This window comes from Mesoplodon bidens, assembly GCF_964165515.1.
Source record: "Mesoplodon bidens genome assembly, chromosome: 12".
NCBI classification, from domain to species: Eukaryota; Metazoa; Chordata; class Mammalia; order Artiodactyla; family Ziphiidae; genus Mesoplodon; species Mesoplodon bidens.
In genome coordinates, this window is record NC_138168.1 from 52,154,510 (window position 1) to 52,179,258 (window position 24,749).

At 43.7% G+C, this 24,749-nt stretch overlaps 1 protein-coding gene across 4 annotated transcripts in view; it reads right to left on the reverse strand.

The window, feature by feature from the left end:
- MCM9 (minichromosome maintenance 9 homologous recombination repair factor) overlaps positions 1-24,749 on the reverse strand; it is a 126,042-nt gene that overhangs the window by 28,289 nt on the left and 73,004 nt on the right. For 2 of the 4 annotated variants that reach the window (XM_081251196.1, XM_081251197.1), the window contains 4 exons: positions 24,227-24,430; positions 23,044-23,126; positions 22,408-22,553; positions 15,071-17,113 (listed from right to left, as the gene is read on the reverse strand). In XM_081251196.1, the coding sequence (XP_081107322.1) occupies positions 15,640-17,113; positions 22,408-22,553; positions 23,044-23,126; positions 24,227-24,430 (1,907 nt within the window). In that variant the 3' untranslated portion in view covers positions 15,071-15,639. Of the gene's footprint in view, positions 1-15,070; positions 17,114-20,291; positions 20,600-22,407; positions 22,554-23,043; positions 23,127-24,226; positions 24,431-24,749 lie in introns of those variants that run through there. The other 2 variants (XM_081251198.1, XR_014017225.1) reach the window with 2 other exon arrangements.

Consider the following 24,749-nt stretch of genomic DNA (forward strand, 5'->3'; position numbering starts at 1 on the left):
TTCTCAAAGTTCTGGAGGCTAGAAGTTTGAGATCAAAGTGTTGGCAGGATTGGTTTCTTCTGAGACCTCTCTCCTCAGCTTTTTGATGGCCATCTTCTCCCTGTGTCTTCACATCATCTGACCTTTGTCTGTGTCCAAATTTCCCCTTCTTATGAGGACACCGGTCAGATTGGATTAGGGTCCATCCTAATGGACTCATTTTAGCAAAACCACCTCTTTAAAGGCCATTTCTCCAAATATAGTCACATTCTGAGGTGCCAGGGGTTAGGACTTCAACATATAAAATTTGAGGGGACTCAATTCAGCCTCTAACTGGGAGGATGTGGTGACATTTCCAGGGAGAGGCAGTAGAGTATATGGTTAGGGGCACTGCTTCCAGAGCCAGACCGTCTGGGTTCAGATCTCAGCTTTCCCACTTGCCCCGTGTGACTTTGGGCAAGTCACTTAAGTTTTCTGCCCTTTAGTTCCTCCATCTGTAAAATGGGTTAATAATGATGCCTCCCTCAGGGGGTTTTTATGAAGAGTAAGTAAGTGCTTTATACATAGAAAGCCCTCTATAAATGTTTGCTACAATTATTTCAAGCTTTTTCCTTAAAATGCTTAAAGAGGGCTTGTACGTTTTCCTCATAAGGGAAATGAATGCTGTGTAAAGGTACTATAAAAACGTGAGGAACATCTTGATCCCCACGGTGTCATGAATTGAGACGATGATTTTAAAATTTTCTTTTACATTCGTAATTTTATACTCAAAATATATAATGACTCTTGTGTTAGGGCATGAAATGGATTTGGGCCATATGTGGCAGATTTCAGTCAAGACTATACCCTCCCACTGTCTTCACCCCGGTCCTGTATCTTCTCCTCCATCCAAACCAAAGGCAGGTTTCAAGTGTGTGGCTTGTTCTACCTGAGCAAACCTGGTCCAAGATCAGGCTCTCCAAATTCAGATGCCTTCATTTTTACAGCAAAACCCTAATTCTGGACCAATATCCTTCTTTACTGCTATACACTGGTAGCTAAGTATTTCTGGAGAAAACCTCTGACCGCATGGGTAAGTTCTACTAAAATACCATGATCTCCAGCCTCTCCTGGGCCTTCTGCACCACTGCATCTTTTCCTTATCCCTGGTCCTCATCATCTCCCATTCCCCTAGGGAGCTATTCCCCACTCTTACCTCCGCACCTAAGTCTTGTACTCAAAGCGCACCTCTCTCTGGGCCCCTGATGACTTTTTTACTCTTCGCCAGGAACACAGTGGTTCTAGCAACACCAAACTGCTTAATTCCACACACACCACGTTGACTCTCCTCTGGGCCTTTGCTCTTGCACAGAAAACGCCTTCTTTCCCACCAGGCTCCTCTGCCTTTGTCTGACCTGCTTTTACTCTTAAGACTTGCCTCAAACATCGCATCCTCCGCTCTTAAGCCTTCGTCCGTCAGCAGCCCTACCTCAGCTGAGCTGGTGCTTCCATCCCTCCCTGCACACGTCTCCAGCACTGTTCTTATGCACTGCTATACGATTTATCTGTTGATGGATCCATCTCTCCCAATAGACTGAGCTCCTTGCCACCAGAAGTCCTGTGTGTTCATTACTGAATGTCACTGTCCAGCACAGTAGATGTTCCAAACGAGGCCTGTCTTTCCTCCAATACACAGGCTGTATTGAAATCACTTGTGTGCTAAGCTCTTGAGGGATAGGGGTCAGACTTAACTGTTTTTCTTCTTTTGTCAATCAGGGTTCTCAGCTGTGAAGAACGAAACCCATCTGTGTTGATTTAAGTATGCAAGGATTTTGCTAAAAGGAATTGGGTAGCTCGCTGAACCAGTGGGAAAATCAGAAAGTAGGTATGAAAAAAGGAAACTAAAAGCAGCCAGGACCACACTCAAAATCACACCACCAAACCAGGCCACCTGATGTCCAGAATGCACTGTCTTCCCACTGGCACTGCTGACTGTTCCTGGAAATGACAGGCTGCTGCAGCATCTGCCCCAGGCCTCCCCCTTGGTGGATTATCCTCCCCGCCCTACTTCCTGGCCTCTCTGGCTCCCAGGTGTACCAGGGTGCAAGCACCTGATTGGCTAAGCCTCAGTCAAAGTGCGCATGCTCAGAATGAAGGTGAGTAGCTGATGTTTTCAGCCTGGTCAGAGATGGTGAGGTAATTCCTCAAATAAGGAGGGTGGCTCAGATAATGGTGGCCAGACAACAACAAATATCTATTACAGATCCCTCAGGCTTAGCACAGTCTGGCAAACAGTAAGTGCTAAGTAAAGGCAGATTAAAAAGTAAAGTATGAATGAATCGCCTCTAATTGTGTTTCCAGAAACCCACTTTTTTTTATTGAATAAATTTGACATATAACATTGTGTAAATTTAAGGTATACAGTGTGTTACTTTGATACATTTATATATTGCAATATGATTCCCATTGTAGAGATATTCATCACACTACATAATTATAGTACAACACTGTTGTCTATATTCATTATACTGTGCATTAGATCTCTATGGCTTATTCGCTACTTGTTGCAAGTTTATACCCTTAAACAACATCAAACTTGTCCCTGCCCAGTCCCATCTCCTGGTAATAATTTTACTCTGTTTTTTACAAGGTTACCTTTTTTAGATTCCACATTTAAGTGAAATACAGTATTTGTCTTTCTCTGTCTGACTTGTCTCACTTAGCATAATATGCTCAAGTAAACACAATGAAATATTATTCAGCCATGAGAAAGGAGCCTATCCTGCCATTTGCCCCAGAAACCCACTTTGCCAAAGGGGAGTCTCGACCTGGCCCTACAATCCATATTTTTGAGGAGAAGGAGATGGGAGGGAAAGGAAGGGCGAAAAAACCATGAATATGTGTTAAGTGTCTGGGATGTGCCAGGCACTGTGCAGACACTTTAGACACATCCCTACTAGCGATACAGTCCTTGCTAGATTGTAATGTGCAAGAGTGGTACCAACCACGTCTGTCTTACCATTTATCATATCCCCAGTGCCCAGCATGGTGCCTGGCACACAGTAAGTAGGTCCTTGAGAAATACTTGTTGGTGTTGAACAGTCCTACAAAGGTGAAACTGTGCCATTTTGTTGATGTTCAGATCAAGTACCCCTGGCAGTCACAAAGCTAGTGAGTAGCAGCTCTGTCTGGCACCCAACGCCATGCTCTTTCTATTGTCACACCTGCATGGACGCTAGAATCTGGATTGCCAAAATGCAGGCTATTGGGAGGAGTGGTGTTAGCATCATGGCAGAATAAGATGTCCCTTATTTTTATCCCCCTTTAACATCTAAGATTTGGCCTCTATCCATGAACCAAAGTGCCTCTGGGAGCTATGAGATCCAGCACCATACGCCAAGGGACCCAGAGGCATCTCACCCAACGTGCATTGGGTAACAGGCAGACAGACCCTGGTATGGGCTGTGCAGCCAGCAGGAGCCTGTGAACCAGCTCCAACCCCTCTGGGCCACAGTCTGAGAGCACCTGGAAGATGCTGATTGGGGCAGATACCCATGGATGAGAGAGCCTTAGTAGAAGTTCAAGTTTCTAGAGGAGAAGTTCCAGCACTCTGTTGGCACAAAAAAAATAAAAAATAAAAAAATACAAGTTTGGCTGTGGTGGAGTGGATAAGAGGAACTCTGCCAAGTTCCTGCCCTCCAAGGCAGCCCAGCTTAGAGAAGGAAGAGCCCAGGGACCCCTCTGGCGGGGGACTGGAGGAGTGGTGAGTGAGCGTCTGGCTGTCCCAGCTGTGCAGGCCTCTGCTAAAGAAACCATCTCTCCAGAGCTGCACCCAGAGTATTGAAGCAAGAGTTCCATGGTTAGGGGGAGGGAGGAGGTTGGGAAAGAGGCAGATAAGAATATCAGAGGGCACTAAAGGGACACGGTTCCTGCTGACTGTGTTCTAAACTCCAGCAGGAAAGCTGCTTATGAACTGCTGGGGAAACCTCACCAGAGGATCCCCCAACTGACTTGTGGGTACCCCTAACACGCTGAGGGCCAAACCCACACCTACTGTAAAGCTCCTACAAGAAAACAGTGGTTTCTGTAATGACCTATATGGGAAAAGAATCTAAAAAAGAGTGGACATATGTATAACTGATTCACTTTGCTGTACAGCAGAAACTAACACAACATTGTAAATCAACTATACTCCAATAAAAAAATTTTTTTAAATAGGAAAAAAGAAAAAAAAAACAGTGGGTAAGTTTCTTGACATAGGCCTTTGCAATTTTTTTGGATTTTACACCAAAAGCAAAAGCAACAAAAGCAAAAATAAGCAAGTGGGACCACATCAAACTAGAGAGCTTCTGCACGGCAAAAGAAACCATCAACAAAGTGAAAAGGCAACCTACCAAATGGGTAAAAATATTTGCAAATCATATTCCTGGTAAGGGGTTAATATCCAAAATATATTAAGAAATTCATACAACTCAATAGAAAAAAAAACCACAACGATTTAAAAATGGAGAAGCAGAATAAACATTTCTCCAAAGAGATACAAATGGCCAACAGGTACATGAAAAGATGCTCGATGTCACTAATCATCAGGAAAATGCAAATCAAAATCACAATGAGTTATCACTTCACATCTATTAGAATGGCTATCATCAAAAAAAAAAAGAGAGAGAGAGATAACAAGTGTTGATAAGGATTTGGAGAAGAGGGAACCCTTGTGCACTGTTGTTGGGAATGTAAATTGGTGCAGTCACTATGGAAAACAGTATGGCGGTTCCTCAAAAAATTAAAAATAGAATTACCATATGATCCAGCAATTCCATTACTGGGTATATACCCAAAGGAAATAAAATAGGATCTGCACCACCATGTTCGATGCCGCATTATTCACAGTAGCTAAGATATGGAAACCACTTAAGAGTTTATCAATAGAGGAATAAAGAAGATGTACACATAAACAATGGGATATTATTCATCCACGAGAAAGGACATCCTGCCCTTTGCAACAACATGGATAAACCTCGAGGGCATTATGCTAAATGAAATAAGCCAGACCAAGAAAGACAAATATTGTAATGATATCACTTATATGTGCAATCTAAAAAAGCTGAACTCATAAAAACAAAGAGTAGAAAGGTAGTTACCAGGGGCTGGGGAGTGGAGGAAATGGGGAGATGTTGGTCAAAGGCTACAAACTTACAGTTAGAAGGCGAATAAGTTCTGGAAATCTAATGCACAGCACGGTGATTACAGTTAATAATACTGTATTAGATACTTGAAAGTTGCGAAGAGATTAGATCTTAATTGTTCTCACCACAAAAAAGAAATGATAATTATGTGATATGATGGAGGTACTGGCTAGCTCCACAGCAGTAATCATACACTATATAAATGTATCAAAACAACTGTTGTACACCTTAAACTTACCCTATGTAATATGTCAATTATACCTCAATGACAAAAACATAGTGCAGGCTATTGCTTGTGGGAGATTCTGGGCATTTTTTTAAAGCTTCTGATTAACAAAAATCTATCTGAGGACCTTGTGGATTGGAGTCTGACTCTCTGTCCCCGTCTCCCAAAGGAACCGCGTGATTGAATGTATACTCTTTCAGAGTATAGCTTCTATGAAGCGGACTCTGACCTCATGGCTCAGAGGGTTTCAAAGCCCTGCGGCCGCCGGCTCTTCACGTACACATTATCAAAGTCTTCAGAAGATGGGGCGCCCGCTGAGGTGCTCCCACCCGCTCTGGTCCACCCCTCAGGTGGCCTGTGTGTCTGCTGCTGGAAGTGCCCGAGGAGGCTGATTGTGGAAGAAGTGTTTTCATCCTGAGGGTTGAATGCAGGCAGGTCTTCAGCTTCTGCTGGTGAGTTTAGGCATTCCAGCCTTTTCAGTTCCCCTGCCAGAGATCCCTCATGCCCCCTAGCGGTGTGAGCAGCAGACAGAACGGGCTGGCCTACATTCCCTTTCCGGGGGCCACGTTTGTTCAAGGCAAGTAAGCACAGGAAACGGACAGACAAAAACCCCTTCCGGATGGTTATCTAGGGTCCCACGACTGAAAGCTTTTTAATGAAGTAAAGTCCTCCAGGAAAAAAAGCATTTGCACACATTTGATGGAAAATAAAAAGGGCCCCTTGGCTGGGCCGCACCTCGCCATCCTCCACGGCAGCCTTCTCAGTGTGTTCTACGTGGACGGTGCCCAGAGCCCAGCACAGGTGATGGCCCTCCTGGCGTGGCGAAGTACAACTGCCCTGGAGTGTTACTGCACCTGCTTAGGTGCTGAACCAGGGCAGAGGCGTGGAGGAGTCCCCTGCTTTGGATATGGAGCAGCTGCCCAGGTCTGCTTGTAGAGGAAAGGGACCTGCGCTCCGCCCAGCACTGTTGCCCTGGCTTAGTGCCCATAGGAGAGGGCTGCCCACACGTTTCTTTCTGAAAGCACATGATGACTAAATGGGAGATGAGCCAACGCCCTCATGACTTTGGCCTTGCCCTGACACAGTCACATTGCTTTTGGGAGCTGTCATGATATAGTTGACGGGGCACTGGTTTTGAAATCAAACAGTGCCTCCTCCAGAAGCCATTTGTTAGCTGTGTGACCTTGAAAAATTAACACAGTCCCTCTGATCATGTTTCCATCTGTAAACAGGGTTAATGATACCTTTCTTACAGAATTGCTGCAAGAACTAAATATCTATCTATCATCTATCCATCTATCTATATCTCATACATATAGACTCACACACATACATGAAGTGTCTAATAGGATGCCTAGCACATAGCAGGTACTCAATACCAGTCAGTTTCTTCATCTTCCCATATCGTCACAATCGTCCGCTCTCAGATCCCTCTGTGCCTGGGAGGAGAGCGGTCCATACACGTCATGAGGCAGGACCCCATCACCACCCCAGCATCTGCACATATGGCTCTTGCTCCAGAGAGGGGTGAACAACCAGACTCAGTTCATCCACTTTTGAAACTTCTCAGGTCTAAATTTTTATTTGGCAGGCTTGTTTTTGTTTGTTTTGGCTTGTTTTGAAATGACATTGGAGATCTGGTGCTTGGGATTTCTTCTGTACCCCAGCCTTAGCAGGACACAAAGAATCTCATTTTTCTATAGTGAGTGGGAGTTGCCTTTAACCCCCTGAGATTCTCATCTGACCCAGAGACTCCCAAGCTCCCTTCACTGACTAAAAAAGAACTTAGAATTGGTCGTGGGTGCTAAGAGGGCAGGGTGCGGTGACAACAGGCCCTCCAGTAAGGAGGGGACTCACTAGAGTCAGCGCCCGGCAGCTCTGATCACATCCTCTTCCAGCATCACGCGCAAAAACGCTCTCATCTCAGCCACACCTGGAGGGCGTTCCTTCCACGTGCTAACACCAACCTTAGTGCTCCGCTCGGATAATCATAAGTCTCAAGGAGATAAAAAGCAGGGAAGGAGAGCAGGCTGCTGGCCTTTACACTCTCCACTTGGCATCAAGATTTGCTGTTCTGCTTTTGGTCCTCGAATCCTAAATCCCTCTATTCTTGGGGGCAGGGCAACTTTTTAGGAGCAGTTCTGAAAACTGTTTCTCATAATTATACAAGCCTGACAACAAATTAGCTGTGGTTAGTTAGCACAATGACATGCACTACATCTATCCCTTAAATCCGATGATGAAATCAATGAAGGTTTTCAAACACACACATCTCAAAACTGACCTTAATAGTAAGATACGTCCTATTTTTGTCAGGTGCTTTCCCTACATGGCACAAAGCTCCCTCCAAGTCTCCTGGCTCCAAGGAGAAGCAGCCTCTTGTGTCTAGTCAACACTAACTGAGAAACACTAGGAAAAGAAGAGAGAGAAATTGGGAAGTGTAGACAAATGGTCATTCCTCCCTCAAATGTCTTAAATTCAACAAATATTTATCGAGCATCAACTATGTGCCAGGAACTCTTCTAAGAATTGGTCCATCAGTGAGTAAAACAAACAGAAACCCCTGCCCTCACAGAGCTTACATTCTAGTGAGGGTAGACGGTGCCATGCTGAGGCAAAAAGAGAGATCAGTAACATTGATCCTGCCATTATTTAAAAATTTGATATTTTGCTCCTCGTGGATTTTTTTTTTTGTGTGTGTGTGTGTGCTTTGACTTTTAAAAGTATTGCATCAGGGCTTCCCTGGTGGCGCAGTGGTTGAGAGTCCGCCTGCCGATGCAGGGGACACAGGTTCGTGCCCCGGTCTGGGAGGATCCCACATGCCGCGGAGCGGCTGGGCCTGTGAGCCATGGCCGCTGAGCCTGCGCGTCCGGAGCCTGTGCTCCGCAACGGGAGAGGCCACAACAGTGAGAGGCCCGCGTACCGCAATGACAGCTCACAGCTGAGTCCCCGCCCCCGGAGATTACCCTCAGCCCAGAGCCCTAGCCCAAGGACAGGCCCTCTCCCCAGGGGCAGCCTACATCCGATGATTGATCCACGTGGAGAGAGAAGATCCCAGAACCCTAGAGGCCAGATGACAATGCTTAACTGTCAGAAGCAAGGTGGGAGTAAATGCCTCACTGAGAAGCAGGGTCAGAACAGCAGGGAGACACTCACAGAGCTGTGGAAGTGGCTGGAGCCCGGAGATGAGCTCCGAGATCAAACTATACACAGTGTTTTCAAAGCACAGTCTCTGACCAGCAGCATCAGCATTGCCTGGAAAATTGTCAGAAACCAATTCTCAGGCCCCAGCCCACTCTGAGGGGTGGGGACCAGGAATCTGTAGTTTAACACGGCCTCCAGGCAGGCACTCCAGATGCACTGGTCAAGAGAAAGGATCTAGAACAGGCTGAGGGCAGCTGTGCCAATAAAGTCAGAATTCTCTGACCAGCTTCTGGACCTGGATTAATTTTTGGACTCGGAGCCCGTTGACTGAAGCAAAGGTCAGGTCCTTAGGTAGAAGTACCCTGCAACACCTTGGCAAGACTATATGATGGTGATTACCCCAGTCCTTCTACAAAGGGCCTGGCAGGTATTTACCTGGGTAACTATACCCTGGGGAAAGGAAATAGCTCAATACTTAATACTTTGAGAACCATTGGATACAAGGTCTGAGTTGAAAAATGATACCCAGTATGATAAAAACATGTTCCCCCCGGTAGAAAGAATGTGTGTGGGGGCCAGGTAATAGATGGACCCAGGTCTACTTCAGAGTAGGCTGAAATAGATAATACTTGGAAGTTGCCAGAACACTCACATATCTACACTGGTTCCTTAGCCTGTGAATAAAAGTGGGAAAGGACCAGTGGGAGCCTCTGAAGCTGCCCCTCTCCTCCCCCTCTGAGCAAGACTGCGAATTACACACATCCCGAGGCAAAGAGCAGAAACTAGCGCCACCCTTGAAGACCTAAAGGAAGCAGAGTGGTGGTCCCCATCCATTTCCATTTAATTCATCAGTCTGGCCTCTACAAGAATTAGATCGGGGAAAATGTCAGCAGAGTACCCCAAGCTCCATTAACCTGTAGTGCCAACGGCAGCTGTTGAGCCAGATGTGGTATAAGCCACAGCCGTGCGCCTACCCCTCAGCCCCCCACCCCCTGGCCACAGCAGCCGATCTGGAGGCAGCAAATGATACTCAGGGTCTCTCTCGTCTACCATCCATTCTAGATTTCCCTCACCCCTGGTTAGCACCTGTGACAGACAATAAACTAAATGAGTAAATGTTATAGTATGTCAGATGATAAACATGCTACAGCAAAATTAAGTAAGGGGAAGAATGTTTTGCAATTTTGAAGGTAGGTAGGCTTCACTGAAGTGACATTTGAGCAAAATCCTGAAGGAAGTGAGGAGTGATTACCTTCAGGGAAAAAGCACTCCACAGTTAGAAGAGCAAGTGAAAAAGCCCTGGGGCTGCTTCATGTCTGGAGACTTATAGGAACCAGCATGGTTAGTGTTTGATGTCAAAGAGGTAGCACGTGGCCAGATGTGCAGGGCCTTAGAGATCAGTATTATATGGCCTTTGGCTTTTACCCAGGATGAGGTGGGAGCTGCTGGAGGGTTTGAGCTAAGAAGTAACATTACCTGACCGGTTCCCTCTGACTACTGTGCTGAGACTAGTAGGGAAGCACAGTGAGAGGGTAGCGGCTTGGGCTGCTGTGACAGCAGCAGTGTGGTGCGCAGCGTACAGATTCTGGACATGGATCTACGCTTTTCTTTCTAAAGACCTTTGTTTGCTGTGGACCATTGAAAAAATATATTACTATTATTTATTTAGTTTTGGCTGCGTTGGGTCTTCGTTGCTGCACGTGGGCTTTCTCTCGTTGCGGTGCGCGGGCTGCTCATGGTGGTGGCTTCTCTTGTTGTGGAGCACCGGCTCTAGGTGTGAGGGCTTCCGTAGTTGTGGCACGCAGGCTCAGGAGTTGTGGCTCACGGGCTCTAGAGCGCAGGCTCAGTCGTTGTGACGCATGGGCTTAGGTGCTCCGCGGCATGTGGGATGTTCCCGGACCAGGGCTCGAACCCGTGTCCCCTGCACTGGCAGGCGGATTCTTAACCACTGCGCCACCAGGGAAGTCCCTGGATATATTTTAAATAGAGATTCCATAGGATTTGCTAACAGATGGGGTGTGAGGTACAAGAGAAAGTAAACGGTCAAGGATGACTCAAGTTTTTGGCCTAAGCAATTGGAAGGATGGAGTCTCTAATTTCCCAAGATGGATAAATCTGGGAAACGAACACATTTGATGGGGACAAGACCAGGAGTATTATCTGAAATACGTTGAGGTGGACGTATATTGACTAGGAGTTGGATAGAGGAGTCTGGAGTTCAGGAAAGGAATCATCAGCTGACCAATAGGTTTGGGGAGCCCTAAGACTCAATGAGAACATTAAAGGTCTGGGAGAGAAGGAGAAACTAGGTAAGGAGAAGAAAAGCTGAGGAGACCAGAAGAGGTTAGTAAGGAAAACCACAGGCATGTGATGTCCTGGAGGCCATGTGACAAAGGATTCCAGGGAGGGGACAGGAGTCAGCCGCACCGAATCAAGTAAGATAACTGCTGCTCAGTGATCATTCAGGCCTGGAACCCAATTCGCCCGATTCCCAATTTTGCTGTGCTACCAGTCGCCTTGATGCATCAGTAGGCACTGAAAAAGTTAGATCTGAAATATTAAGCAGTCTTTCAACACTGGTTTATTATGGAAGCCCTAAATTAAACCAGTTTTGTCCCCACATAGAAGTGTGCCTGATGCAAATAATTGCTTTCTGGTGGTTCGACTGGGCCAAGGCTTAAGGTTCCAACAAAACATAAAGAAGAGCGGCCTAAAAACCATTTACACTCACAAGATAAATAACTTACACCCTACTCCTTAGTGAGGTCAGGCCCAGCGTGCATATCCTATTTCCCTTGTTCTATATCTTGCATCAGAGTATTTACGTAGACACATGAACAGTTTGAGTTTAAACTAACATTTCTGTCAAGTTCACGTTTACAAATATTACTTTCAGATGCATTTTTAAGCCTTTAAGAGGGAAGATGGTGGAACTGATATAAGAACAACAGAAGAGTTACCACAGCTTCCTGTGTGTGTCCTCTGAGTGGCAGTGAAGGGCATGAGTGTGGGGAATGCTCCCCCGTATACCTGGGGTGGAGGGGCTGCTTCGCCACTTGCAAGATGGGTCATAGACAGCAAAACCTCTACTGGAGAGAGTACTGATGTGAGCCAGGAGCCTTCTTTTACCTTTTCTGAATGTTAACAGTATGGAAAGCAGACATGGAAAATGTTATTCTGAACACTGAGGAATACACACTGGCCTCACCTTCCACATTTTTTTTTTTTTTTTTGCGGTACGCGGGCCTCTCACTGTTGTGGTCCCTCCCGTTGCGGAGCACAGGCTCTGGACACGCAGGCTCAGCGGCCATGGCTCACGGGCCTAGCTGCTCCACGGCATGTGGGATCTTCCCGGACTGGGGCACGAACCCGTGTCCCCTGCATCGGCAGGCGGACTCTCAACCACTGCACCACCAGGGAAGCCCGCCTTCCACATTTTGAGTTTGTCAGATTTGGAACTAGGGTGTCTGGTAAGCTGCATCTGAAAGGTTAACCTGGTCCCAGGTAGTCCCTAGACTTAGACATTCATCAGGGTAGGTAGGTTCTGAACACCCACATGTTGTGGACTGGCTGAAAATGAGCTCTAGGGAACTTCCTTGTGGCTGACCTAAGATTTTCTCTAGAACTGTTCTTCCAGTAATTCCACCAGCTAGGCAGCTTTAGCACTAGGGGAAGGCATAGAAATCAAATACAATACACACGAAAGAATACGTAGGTTTGCAAGAATTAAAACCTGTCAGTCAAGAATAGATCTCTATTATTATAGTTTTGGTATACCTTCAAAAAAAGTTTAAAGTTTGGCTGAGTTAAGCCAAAGAGTTAAAGGTATCAGAATAATATGCTTGTTTTGTCTGTATTTCTAAGAAACGCTAAAAATTAAAATAATAAAATCCCTATTATAAATTTTAGAATACCACATATACACTGAAAAGTATATCTTTAACAATGTCAGAAAACTCAACTCTTTTATGTAGTTATGATAGAATTAAGATCCTGGTTTGGTCCTCTCACAAAGAAAATTAGGTACAGCTTTTATTGTGTTTAAATAATTTTACATTATTAAAATGTTTTCAAGGAGTACACTGGCCTGAAAAAACTATATCCTGACATGTTGATTCAGAATTAAAGGTTATTTTTACACTTCCCTTTATTGGCTACAAATATGATTTTTGAGACTGTACATATTTCCCCTGAGACATCTGTGTTTTTCCTTGGTACGCACATTAAATACCATATAAGAGAAAGTCTTAGTGGTTGTGAAATCACACAGTATAAAAAAAAGTAGGACACAGCAGGATAAAATGTGACCTTAGGACATTAAACATTTTCAGTTCTGAAACTAAGGGACCCCACAGTAGTAGTAGTACTGACTTCCCTGTGCATCCCCAAAGCCCTGTGTTCGGCCTTTAATACCGTTTGTCACGAAAGGAATAAAGTGCCTTAGGGGTAGTGGATTCTATGACTTGAGTTGGGAAAAAAATAAAATGAGTCTGGAACAACATGCTGTTGTTTTCAGATAGCATGGGTGCTTTTGGGAAAGTCAGAGTCTTAAAAGGACATTGGTGTGAACATAAAGGGACTTCCCATTGACCGAGTTGTAAGAATTTGCACATCAAAAACAAGTACAGAGGTGGTCATAACACGAAAGTAAGCTGTGACAGAAGTTTATTTTTTTTTAATAAGTAGGGGAGCATTCATATTGAGTAGTTTATTTCTTCTAATAATTATGTCTGTTTATAATATTTACATATATAGTTATTGCTCTCTGGGTAAGTACTGAAGAATAAACACATGGAACTTGTAACTTGACCAAATGATCCTGGCAGAAGAAGGTACTAAAAAAAAGTAGGGTGGATTTATTAGCACAAATAATAGGACATATGGTGAGATAATACCAGGTAGAAGATGGCATAGAGGGTCATATACAGTAACTAAGGAAGACGGACAATTCAACACTGTATTTTAAAATATGAATTACTCAGCGTCCTGAAGAGACAAGTTAACTTCGTGAAACTAAGTGCGCTACAATCAAGATTGAAATGAGGGGCTTCCCTGGTGGCGCAGTGGTTGAGAATCTGCCTGTTAATGCAGGGGACACGGGTTCGAGCCCTGGGCTGGGAGGATCCCACATGCCGCGGAGCAACTAGGCCCATGAGCCACAACTACTGAGCCTGAGCGTCTGGAGCCTGTGCTCCGCAACAAGAGAGGCCGCGATAGTAAGAGGCCCACGCACTGTGATGAAGAGTGGCCCCCGCTTGCCACAACTAGAGAAAGCCCTCGCACAGAAACGAAGACCCAACACAGCAATAATTAATTAATTAATTAATAAACTCCTACCCCCAACGTCTTAAAAAAAAAAAAAGGATTGAAATGAAAAATGAAAGCTCTAGAATACAACCATATTAAATGATAAAAAACAGAACAGATCAAAATACCCTAATGGCAAATCAAGAGGTTAGGAACTATCAGCCATGCCCAGCTTAATACATCATTACTGCAAAAGATACCAAGTTTCAAAGACAAAAATTTATAAGAAAGAAACATAAAGTTTACCATAAAAAAAGTCAGCTCGACACTGTGGCTCAAGTTTGAAATAGCCTAGTCTTCACAATCAGACCATATCCAGGCCAAGAATCACCAGTCAGCAACCCAGATGCTTTGCTTTTCCTTTAGTTCTCGTAAGAATGCTAAAACTCAGGGAAGTACTAATACTTAAAGATTAGGAATATATCACATTAAGAATCATACTACACTGGGAAGTTAGTAAAGTACAGAAATAATGAAGAAATGACCTAAACCATAGCCTTGATGTTTTAGGATAGGTTTATGTGAATGTGCAATAACTTATAATCACTGCTTATGTATGTTGTTCATCAGCTGCTTAAGGTGTCTGAGGATTTCAAGACTCATCCATACTAAATTTGTACTCCTAGTTTAAAATTTTTCAGAAAATTTAGTCAATTTTGGAATTACTGTTTAAACGCTCAAGAAAAATTGAGATTCCTGATTTTTTTTCTGTATGAATTTAATGAAGTGATCATTAGACAAAGTACATATAGTTTTCAGTATTCCTCATGTCTAAAGTCCCTCAGACAATGAAAGAATCTATTATCATTTTCCAAATTCAAACTTCAGAAGAGAACGTCTATAATTATAAAATCCTAACAACCCTTGCTAGAATCTAAAAGAAAAAGTTACTCTAAAAGCATTTAAGACAAAGCTTGAGTGGCCTTTTCCTACCAAACACAGTTATTGCTTGGTTCTAAAGACAAATGAATCATAACTTAGTAGGAGTCATGTTTCCATGTTAACCACTTGGATGGATGCCATGATATATGACTGAGACTACTGCACACTCTCTTCTTCCAACTGTAGGATTTAAATTGTATTGAAGGTAAGTCCCCAAGACATAAAAAAGAATCTGAAGCACAAACTGTTGGCTCAAGAAAGAAAGGAAAACTCAAAAGGTCAATACCCCAAGAAAGCTACTATTTGACCAGTGGCCAGATCTCTATGACTATCATGCAACTGTGAGAAGACCTCTCAAAGAAACAAAAGCTTCAGTCATATTTAATCTGACACTTGAGAATAAATACAAAAAAATTAGAAAAAAATCACATGATTTTGGCAAATCATAATAAATATTTACACACTCAGCACATCTTGGGTGAGAAAAAAAAAACACAGAAAAAAACAAACAAACAGAAAAAGAGTTCATCTGACTTGTCAGCACTGTGAGTGTTACCTTCCTGGCATTTGCTCCTGAGTGAATGAAGGGATCGCAGGAAAACCTACCGCCTAAAAAAAACAACACCAAACCCAGACAAAACAAACAGAAACATCTTTGGGAATATAAGTACTCTGTTTGCAAAAATCAAGTACAATTGTTAATTAATTAGATTCAATTAGATTCAAGCACTGGTATCACACTGACTTTCACTGATTGTACAGCTTTTCAAATCATGAAGATAAACCTGAATTTATAAAACCTGATGGGGGGGCTGGTGTTCAGAATGGCGCCCAATATGGTCAATACGTCTATATATCCATAAACACCATGTTGATATCTTGAAGGTGCTGGCTTGAGTGGACGAGGGTGAAACTTGACCAGAAAGCTTTTCATGATTAGGGCTTTTTTCTCATTTCTTCATCCCAATCAAAGTCTAATGGTTCATTGTCTAGTTCCGGTAAAGCGAAGAGAGATGTTTTGGAAAGACTCAGTCTCTCGGTGGATCCCCCCAGCTGAAAAGTTTTCCTTTTCCTGCCAAGCACTGTAGCTGCGGTCACAAGAAGAGGGCTGGGGCCTCCCTCACCCGGGTTCTTACTTTCAGGAGGAGGAGGGGATTCTGATTTGGATTCAGAGGGGGAAGGAAAGGAGAAGTTTGCCAATCTTGCTAATGTGCAAGCATGAACCTTGCCACTTTTACTATGGCACGAAACCTCTTCCTTTCTGTCCCTTTCAGAAGGAAGATGGAAACGTCCAGTGTTGCTCCCAAGCTCTAATTCAGGCTGGACAGCTCCCTTTGCAGGGGCACATTCCCTCTTCTCTCTTGGTCCGTCTTTGTCCGGTGGCTGCCGTGACACCTCCTTTGTCTTATCTTGCAGCTGAGCTGGGCTTCTGATTTCTGAGGTAGAGGCCAGCTTTTCTGGACCCTTCCCAGGCAGAGCTGCTTTTCCTCTTGCTCTACGTTGGGGAATTTCAGGACTCTGAACTGCTGTTTTACTTGTGCCAGGAGACACATGGCTGCAATCTTCAGGAGAGTGGATCAGTTTTGACTTCTGTTTGAAAGTAAATTTTGCCAGTTTGGCCACAGGGGGACCCGGACTCTCAACACTTTCAAGGTGGGGCTCTTGCACCCGAGCAAGGGATTTCTGTCTCTTTCTTTTGGGAGTTCCAAGCACTCTCTCTGGGCTCTGTACAGGAGTGGGCCGAGGATGAGGAGAGTTTGTGGGCTGCGAGGGCGGCCTGGCGGGATTCCTGCACAACTCCTGGGCCCTCTCCTTGCGCAGCTTGTGCAGTTTCCTGGGGACGTGATGAGTCACTACTGAGTCTGGCTCATCAGCAGATACTGCTGCTTCAGAAACCATTGCTGCCTTTTTTGCCTTTTCACCCTCAAGGCTGTCTGGCCTCAATGGAGCTTCTGTCTCTTCTGGTGTTGGAAGCGGTCCAGTTTCCAGTTGGCTCCTTTGGCCTGGCTCCCTTTTTTCCTTACCCTGAGATTTGTTGTTGGACATTTTCAAAGCCATTTCCCCCCCACTTGTTTTGGGACTAGGAGACACAGGAACAGTGTTTTTAGGTTCCATCGGATGAGTTGCTATGGAGTCAAACCAGTCCAAACTGTCATCTTGGCTATTTTTGTGCTCGGTTGAATGCCTTCTACTTGTCAGTCTATCGGGCCCCAGATGGGATGGGGGACTGAGAAGTGGGCTTCCCCCGGGACTGCCTCCAGTAGAGGACAGATGTGTGCTACAGTTCACTTCCTGCTGAGCTGATGGTCTGAGCTTTGATTCTTCCCCTGGATCATCTCTCAGGGACCCTGAAGTCGTCTCTGCTTCCATTGTCCGTGGCTGGTGTTGACACACACTCTGATTCTGTAACCTGTAGAAGATAAGGAAAACGTGTACTGCTTTAATCTTTTCATTTCTTTATTCTCTGAGATGCCATCTAAGGGTTTAAGTCCAATATAATTCCGGGTTAATACGACATACAGTCCCTTAGAGCAGCAGGAGGAAATTATACTTTCATCAGGATAGAATTCAAGTGTTCTGATAATCATTCTAATTTGACCTAAAACGGTAGTAAAATAAAGAAAATGAAGTAGCAGGTTTGTGTACATATTTTCAGATCTCTCTGAAAGTCCAATTCATTCATTTTAGAATGCTCAGTCTTCTCTCTCGTGTTAAATGTTCTCCTACAGGACAGACTGGTGGCTACGTGCAGAGTCGCTGATTACAGACCAAGAGAAGTGGCTCGAGTTGTTTGGTAGCCAGTCTGCAGATCTGAACCAAAGTGAAAGACTATAGTTTACGAGCTCCTCACATCTCTTGACTTAACTGAGGTACTGAATTTTCGTGCATCTGAAAAATCACCTTCCTCAGGAGAAGGCAGACTGTGACTCCTCCGTGCTGTGGCCCCTGCCCCTCCAGCAGCCACCTGCATGGCAGACCTCCTCCAGGCAGCTGTGACCTCTTCCCTGCCTAGCCCAGCCACGTTTCAGCATGTGTTCTGGGCAGCCACTCTCCATTAGACTGATACAGAGTTGAAACCTACTGACCTGCCCAGAAGGCGGAGCTCATCTTGTGATATTCGTTTTAAACTGGAATAATGCCAGAGGACCAATTTCTAACAGGGATTGTAGCTTCTGAAAAGGAGGTCCCTTAGAAAGCCCTTCCTAACAACCTAGAAATGCCTTCTCAGTATAAGGGGCAACATGACTCTGCTTCCGTGCACTAAATCCAAACAGAAACTACACCAAAAAGCAGATGAGTAAATTATTCTAAAGGTTATGGGTAATCATAGAAAAAGGAACAGAAGAAAATATGTTAAAATTAAATGGATTTTAAACTTAAATATATTTAAATACATTAACATGTTAATGATAGCTCTCTCTGGGAAATAAGATTATGTCTGATTTTTTCCTTATTAATTTATTATTGCTACTTTCAAAATACTCTATAAAGAATGTGCATTATTGCTTACAATTGGGGAAAAAAATACCTGAAAATTATTTTGGGCTATAGTCACTGGTAGACTTGGGAACATCAATACAGGAAAACCTAGGTTCACTGTAGTCACAGCCAGACAAAAGCAAAACAACAACAAAAAAAACCCAAATAGCTTTCAAAATTACTACTATCTAGTATACTTCCAGTATCAAATTGAGGTCAGGGATACTCGTAATTGTTAACGCTCCATAACTTTAAAAATTTATGGGAATTTTAAGGGTAGAATAATTTAGCCCTACTATCTTAGTCTGATTCTGATGTGGGAAATTAATTTCTCCACTGTTTAAATTCTGCATTTTAGTATACCTCCTAAGACATCTTTACATGCTGTTTTTGTTTTTGTTTTTTTAACATCTTAATTGGAGTATAATTGCTTTACAATGGTGTGTTAGTTTCTGCTTTATAACAAAGTGAATCAGCTATACATATACATATATCCCCATATCTCCTCCCTCTTGCGTCTCCCTCCCACCCTCCCTATCCCACCCTTCTAGGTGGTCACAAAGCACCGAGCTGATCTCCCTGTGCTATGCGGCTGCTTCCCACTATCTATTTTACATTTGGTAGTGTATATATGTCATTGCCACTCTCTCACTTCGTCCCAGCTTACCCTTCCCCTTCTCCGTGTCCTCAAACCCATTCTCTACGTCTACGTCTTTATTCCTGTCCTGGCCCTAGGTTCTTCATAACCTTTTTTTTTTTTTTTTTTAAGATTCCATATATATGTGTTAGCATACGGTATTTGTTTTTCTCTTTCTGACTTAATTCACTCTGTATGACAGACTCTAGGTCCATCCACCTCACTACAAATAACTCAATTTGGTTTCTCTTTATGGCTGAGTAATATTCCATTGTATATATGTGCCACATCTTCTTTATCCATTCATCCGTCGTTGGACACTTAGGTTGCTTACATGTCCTGGCTGTTGTAAATAGAGCTGCAATGAACATTGTGGTACATGACTCTTTGAATTATGGTTTTCTCAGGGTATATATGCCCAGGAGTGGGATTGCTCGGTTGTTTTGAGATGGGTAGAACAGCCACCACGTGAGGCTGGCTGTCACTAGTAAAGCATTTTCCCAAATAAGAGTGATAAAAATACAAACAGCTGTATTATTAACATGTGCTCTCCTTAAGAAATAGAAAGCTCTTTCCCAAGGGGATAAACCCACGTGCTACTGGGGGTTTTCCCTCTTGCTAAGCTTAGCTTTAGAGAGTGTCTTGGAGGTAATTCAGTTCCTTTGTGGGGCAACTGGCTTTGCTGCTGTGAGGATCAGCTCCGGAACATGCCCTTGCATTACAGAGAAATACCAGAAGAAAAAAAACATTTTAAAGGCCACTTTAAGGTCTATTTTTTAGATCATCACCTACTCTTTTTTTGTTTTCCTTCTTTCCCTCCAGGAGGGTCATTTTGAATTTGGTAAGTCCAATTGCTATTTTTCTATCACACAACACTGGTTCTGAGCCTCACATCCCTTCTTTCCTGAATCCAGCATGTCAGTTTAGGGTAGTCAAAATGACTAGTTTCTGGTCACTCAAAATGAGCATCCTTTCCAAAAGCAAAGCCAACCCCAGGACAGGCCTGAAAAGGATCAGCTACATCAAACTATAAAAGAACCAGAGGAAGAGCTTTTATCGTGAGAAAGCCAGGAGACCAAAAAAAAAAAGAGTCTGATTTTAGACAAAGTGCAAGTTTACTGCAGGCTGGCACCTGGGTATTAGTGGGACAAAACCAGTCCCCACACTTCCCCAAAAGGCAGTGCTGAGGTTTTATAAACAGAACAAGAACACTGCTGGATGAAGAGAGTGAGCAAATAGGAGAGAAACGCCAGGAAAAGAATTCTCGAGGTTTTACTTCAACAGTCAGTAATCCCAGTGTGCTCCCCAAATTCTCGCTGTACAGCTGCTCTGCCCCCACATGCCCTCCATTCACCAGCCCCCAGCTTTGAGATCAACACCGGTAACCAGATGCAGGTCAGTCAGTAACCCACTCACACGAATGAGGAAGAGGCCCGATGGACACACTTGCCATCCCTCACTCTTGCTTCACAGGCACAGACTCAAAGGCAGGCTTTTTAGAAGTTCACGTATTTAGGGAGCATGCAAACGTGAAAGTTCAGGCAAAAATTCTTTAGGTAATGTGTGTGACACGTTCCTTCCCACATGTCCACATTTTAACAAGTCACTAGAAAGGAGAGTTTTGAAACATTGCTGTTGTCATTCCTGAGTTGTTCCCCTGTAGGATGAAAAGCAGTTCCTTCATGGTCTTCCCTGGTGGCAAAATCCCAGTGTGAATAACGCCATAAAATCAGTCATTTATTCAGTAGTCCATGTGAGGCACTGTGCTGAGTCCTGATACTAAAACAGAATATTTAAAATAACTGTCGGGACTTCCCTGGTGGCACAGAGGTTAAGAATCCGCCTGCCAGTGCAGGGGACACGGGTTCGAGCCCTGGTCCGGGAACATCTCACACGCCATGGAGCAACTAAGCCCGTGCGCCACAACTACTGAGCCCGCGTGCCACAACTACTGAAGTCCATGTGCCTAGAGCCCATGCTCCTCAACAAGAGAAGCCACCGTGATGAGAAGCCTGCGCACAACAACGAAGAGTAGCCCCTGCTCGCCGCAACCAGAGAAAAGCCTGCACGCAGCAACGAAGACCCAATGCAGCCAAAAAATAAATAAATAAATTTATATTAAAAAAAAAGAAAAACAGTTCCTTCTTTAACATAAAATACCTCATTCTCACTGGGGAGTTTTTTTTAGTCTGACTGTTAAATTGTAAACTTTTAAAAGTCACGGATTTGGGCATGTAGGGAAGGAAATCATGATGCTGAAGGGAAAGTCAGTGCTGCTGCTAATGGACCAGGAAGGCCTTTCCTGGGTGAGAGTCAGTACTTCTATCTCTACTTCTATAACATTACCAGTGTTCCAGCACAGGCTGGCCTGAAAGCAGTCTGGGTCTCTACCTGCGATTTTCTTCTACCAGAGATAAGATAATGACTAATGATCAAATATTTATTATGCTTTGAAGAAAGCTTTACAAACAGTAAGAAAAGAATTAAAATATTAATAAGCACTAAGATTCTTTATGTAAAGGCTATTGCACATGTCCTCGCCTGGTGATGAAAAACGATACAGCCAAGTTATAAAATATTTTGTGTCTGGGTCTGGCCCAGGATGGGATAGATCACTCCCTCCCAACTTCCTCTTCCTCAACAGCAGTCCCAGCCACCTCTCTGAGTAGCACTGCTCTATTTCTTATACTGAGCCAAGGAAAGAGAAGAAGAAAAAGTGGTGGCAGTCAACAGGATACAGCCCATTCACCAAGGTTTCTTGATGGAAACTGTGTGCCATACTGGGTGTAAACTGTAGGTGGCACACCTTGGTGCTTCTCCTATCATCAGGACCCAGTTTATTACATATAGTAAAGGACCAGTCAGCGTTCTCCATGAGGCTCACCAAACCAGTAAGCCAAGGAAATGCAGCTGTGGAAGGTGGTCTCCAAAGAGGCAGCCGTCAATTCCCTCATTCCTGTATGACTATGCCACTTCTCCCATCAAGAGGTGGTGTCCATTTCCCTTTACGTTGCATGTGGGTTGACCCTGTGACTTGCTCTGAACTACAAAATGTGGTAGAAGTGATGCTGAGTCAGCTCTGGCCCAGCCCACAAGAGGCCTGCAGCTTCCACTTTTGCTAAGCTACTTGAGTCCTAAGCTACCACCTCAGAATTCTTACTACCTTACAGTAGAGAGAGCCCAGCTAGCCCCCGGCCATTTAAGCCACCCCTGCGAAGGCACCACATGTGATGGAAGCTATCTTGGATGTTCCAATTCCAATTGAGCTCCCAGCTAAATAAATGCAGGTGTATGAGTGACCCCAGCTGGCACTATGTGGAATGGAGATAAGCCATCCACGCTGAGCGCTCCTGAACTTCTGACTCCCAGAAAAGTGAGCGCTAAAAAGTTGTGGTGGTTTTTTTTGGTTTGTTTGTTTTGTTTTTAAGCTACTGAGCTTTGAGGTAGTAGATTATACAGTACTAGATAACTGAAATCCCCTACTGAGAGTACAGACAGATTTTCCACTTACTTTATACTTCTTCCATTTCACTAAATGCCCAACAAGCATTTTCCATTATATGCTTTTCTTGGTTTTCTTTTCTCACCTTTCAAGTCTTCTTAGCTCTTCCCTTAAGAGGCTGTGCAGCTCCAGCTTTTCCAGAATAAGTTCACACTGATTCTGGTACTGCTCCAGAGGGTTATCAGGGAAGGATGTGTGGAGTGCATTCACACCTCCCAGCAGAGCCCCTCCCTGAAAGGGTGAGAAAATGGAAAATACCAGGCACAGTCACCAGGCTAGCCCGCAGACAGGAAGTACACACTAGGGGCCACTGATCCCAGATGGCTGAGACCAGCCCTCTACAGCCCCATCACGGTATCAGAATCAGCTGGGAGCCTTTTTCAAATTTCAGTGGTCCTCTCCCTCAATTCCTGGTGGCATGCATTGCTCTGGGAAGCCACACTGTCTCTAGTGGGACCATAAGCATCTCCCAGGCGTGTTGAGGAGAAAAAGGATTGAGACCCACTGCTTTGTACCAGTGGGTAAAGCAATGCTACTGATGCAGAGACTGTTTCTATGACAATTTTTCCCCCTTCTTTTAAATAGTTTCCTTTGGATATATTTCCAAGAATTACTAGGTCTAGAATATGATCATTTTTATAACTCCTGATAGGCTATAAACTGTCTTTTTTAAACAATGCTTGTAAGTAGGGTTCAAACATTAGGTACAAAATATCCTTACCTGCATGGAGGACTCCATTACCGACACCACTGTAATAGCATCTTCCAGAGTCACCGTGTCACGGAACATCAGGCGAGCATGAGCTAATAAGGTGCATTTGAAATTATGAAGAATTATTTTTATGAATTTTTGAGGTGATAAATGTAATACTCTCCTTGATCCCCCCTATTCCAAAACTGTATTTTATAAATGAGCTACTAACAACAAATTTTACTAGAACAAGCACATAAGTCTAACTTCAACTAGCTTTAAGGTTGTTTCTCTAATAATGGGCCTAATCCTTCTGCACAGCCCATGGCAATTCTGTGTATTTACATAAAAAGGTACTCTGGGCTCCAGCAAAGAAAGGTGCTCTGTGGCATATATTTAATATTCAGTGACTTTTAATCCTTACTTTCTAATCTATTATAAATCATACAAAATTAAAATTAATATTCATTTCTCATCTCTGGTACATCTCTTTATCTGTGAGCTTTTCAAAACTGCCAAATTTGCAAGCCTGAATCTTGGGTATTTCTTGCCTTAATATTAGTTGTAAATCCTTGAAAAAGTGAGGCACTTTTGTTTTATAGAACTTTTTGGTAAGCATATATTATATCATCATATGATATAGTCAGCTCATGTGAAAAAAATGTCGGATTGTTTAATAAGGGCTAAATGTAAAAGCCGGTCTTAGAAGAAAAAAAAAAAGTCTGGAGACGCATATTAGCTGCAAGTATGCATGTAAGTCTCATACCTTAGGGATGGGATAGAGCATGGCACTGTTAATTCAGCATTACTGTGTTAGTGGTGGGCTGTGAGTGGCAACTGGTGAGAAATAACCCAGGGTGCTATACAGGAAACATTTCCCAGTAAGGGAGTATTCCACCCCAAATGCTAACAGAAGCCATCGAGAAACAAAACATCCGTAAATAAGACTGTCTAAATGAATGATGTCTTAAGTTATGGGAGGTTCTGAGATGTCACAAAGATTCCTCTTTGTGAACGACGCTTCGTTCCGCTCAACATCTATAATCCGTCCCCAGAAGAGTAGTTTCATAACTCCGGGTTTTTACTTTTTAAGCAACTATGAGCAAGCACCTCAGAGATCACCCTCCCTCATCTCTGAATTCACGGTGCCAAGCCCCATGCCTTGCTCACATTGGACACCCAATGAAAGTATTATCCTCTGAAGGAAATAAACCTTCTGCTAATCGTATCAAGCTTTCCAGCAGGCGGATGGTTGTCCGGGCAGCGTTCCGGGAATCACTCTGCCTCTGCATCTGGTAGTACCGGAGGAGGACTTGATTACCCTCATCAGACAGTGTGGGCTGCAGAGTCCTAATGAGGCAGAAGTAGGTTTTCATCTTTTCCATGCTCCAGAGCTTCTCTGATTTGCTTGGATAACCTGTATATATCAGGTATTGGGTCAGTAATTTCTAAGAACAGGCAAACATCTCATATTAAGGGTTTTGCTAAAGTTCTTGTACTCATTTTTAAAAAGATAACCTTCAGGTTTTGGGGCCATTGAAATCTAGATGTGTCTCTGCATATAGTTCTATAATAAACAGTCTTAGGCTCGAAGCTTAATAAAAGTAAGCTTCCTACAGAGGTTTAAATTATTCAGAATAATTCTGTTCTGCCATATACAGAAATAAATAGTACTTGGTAAATCTAAGTTTTTGACAGAAGTCCCACATTTAGAATTCTGTTTCATAAACTCAGTC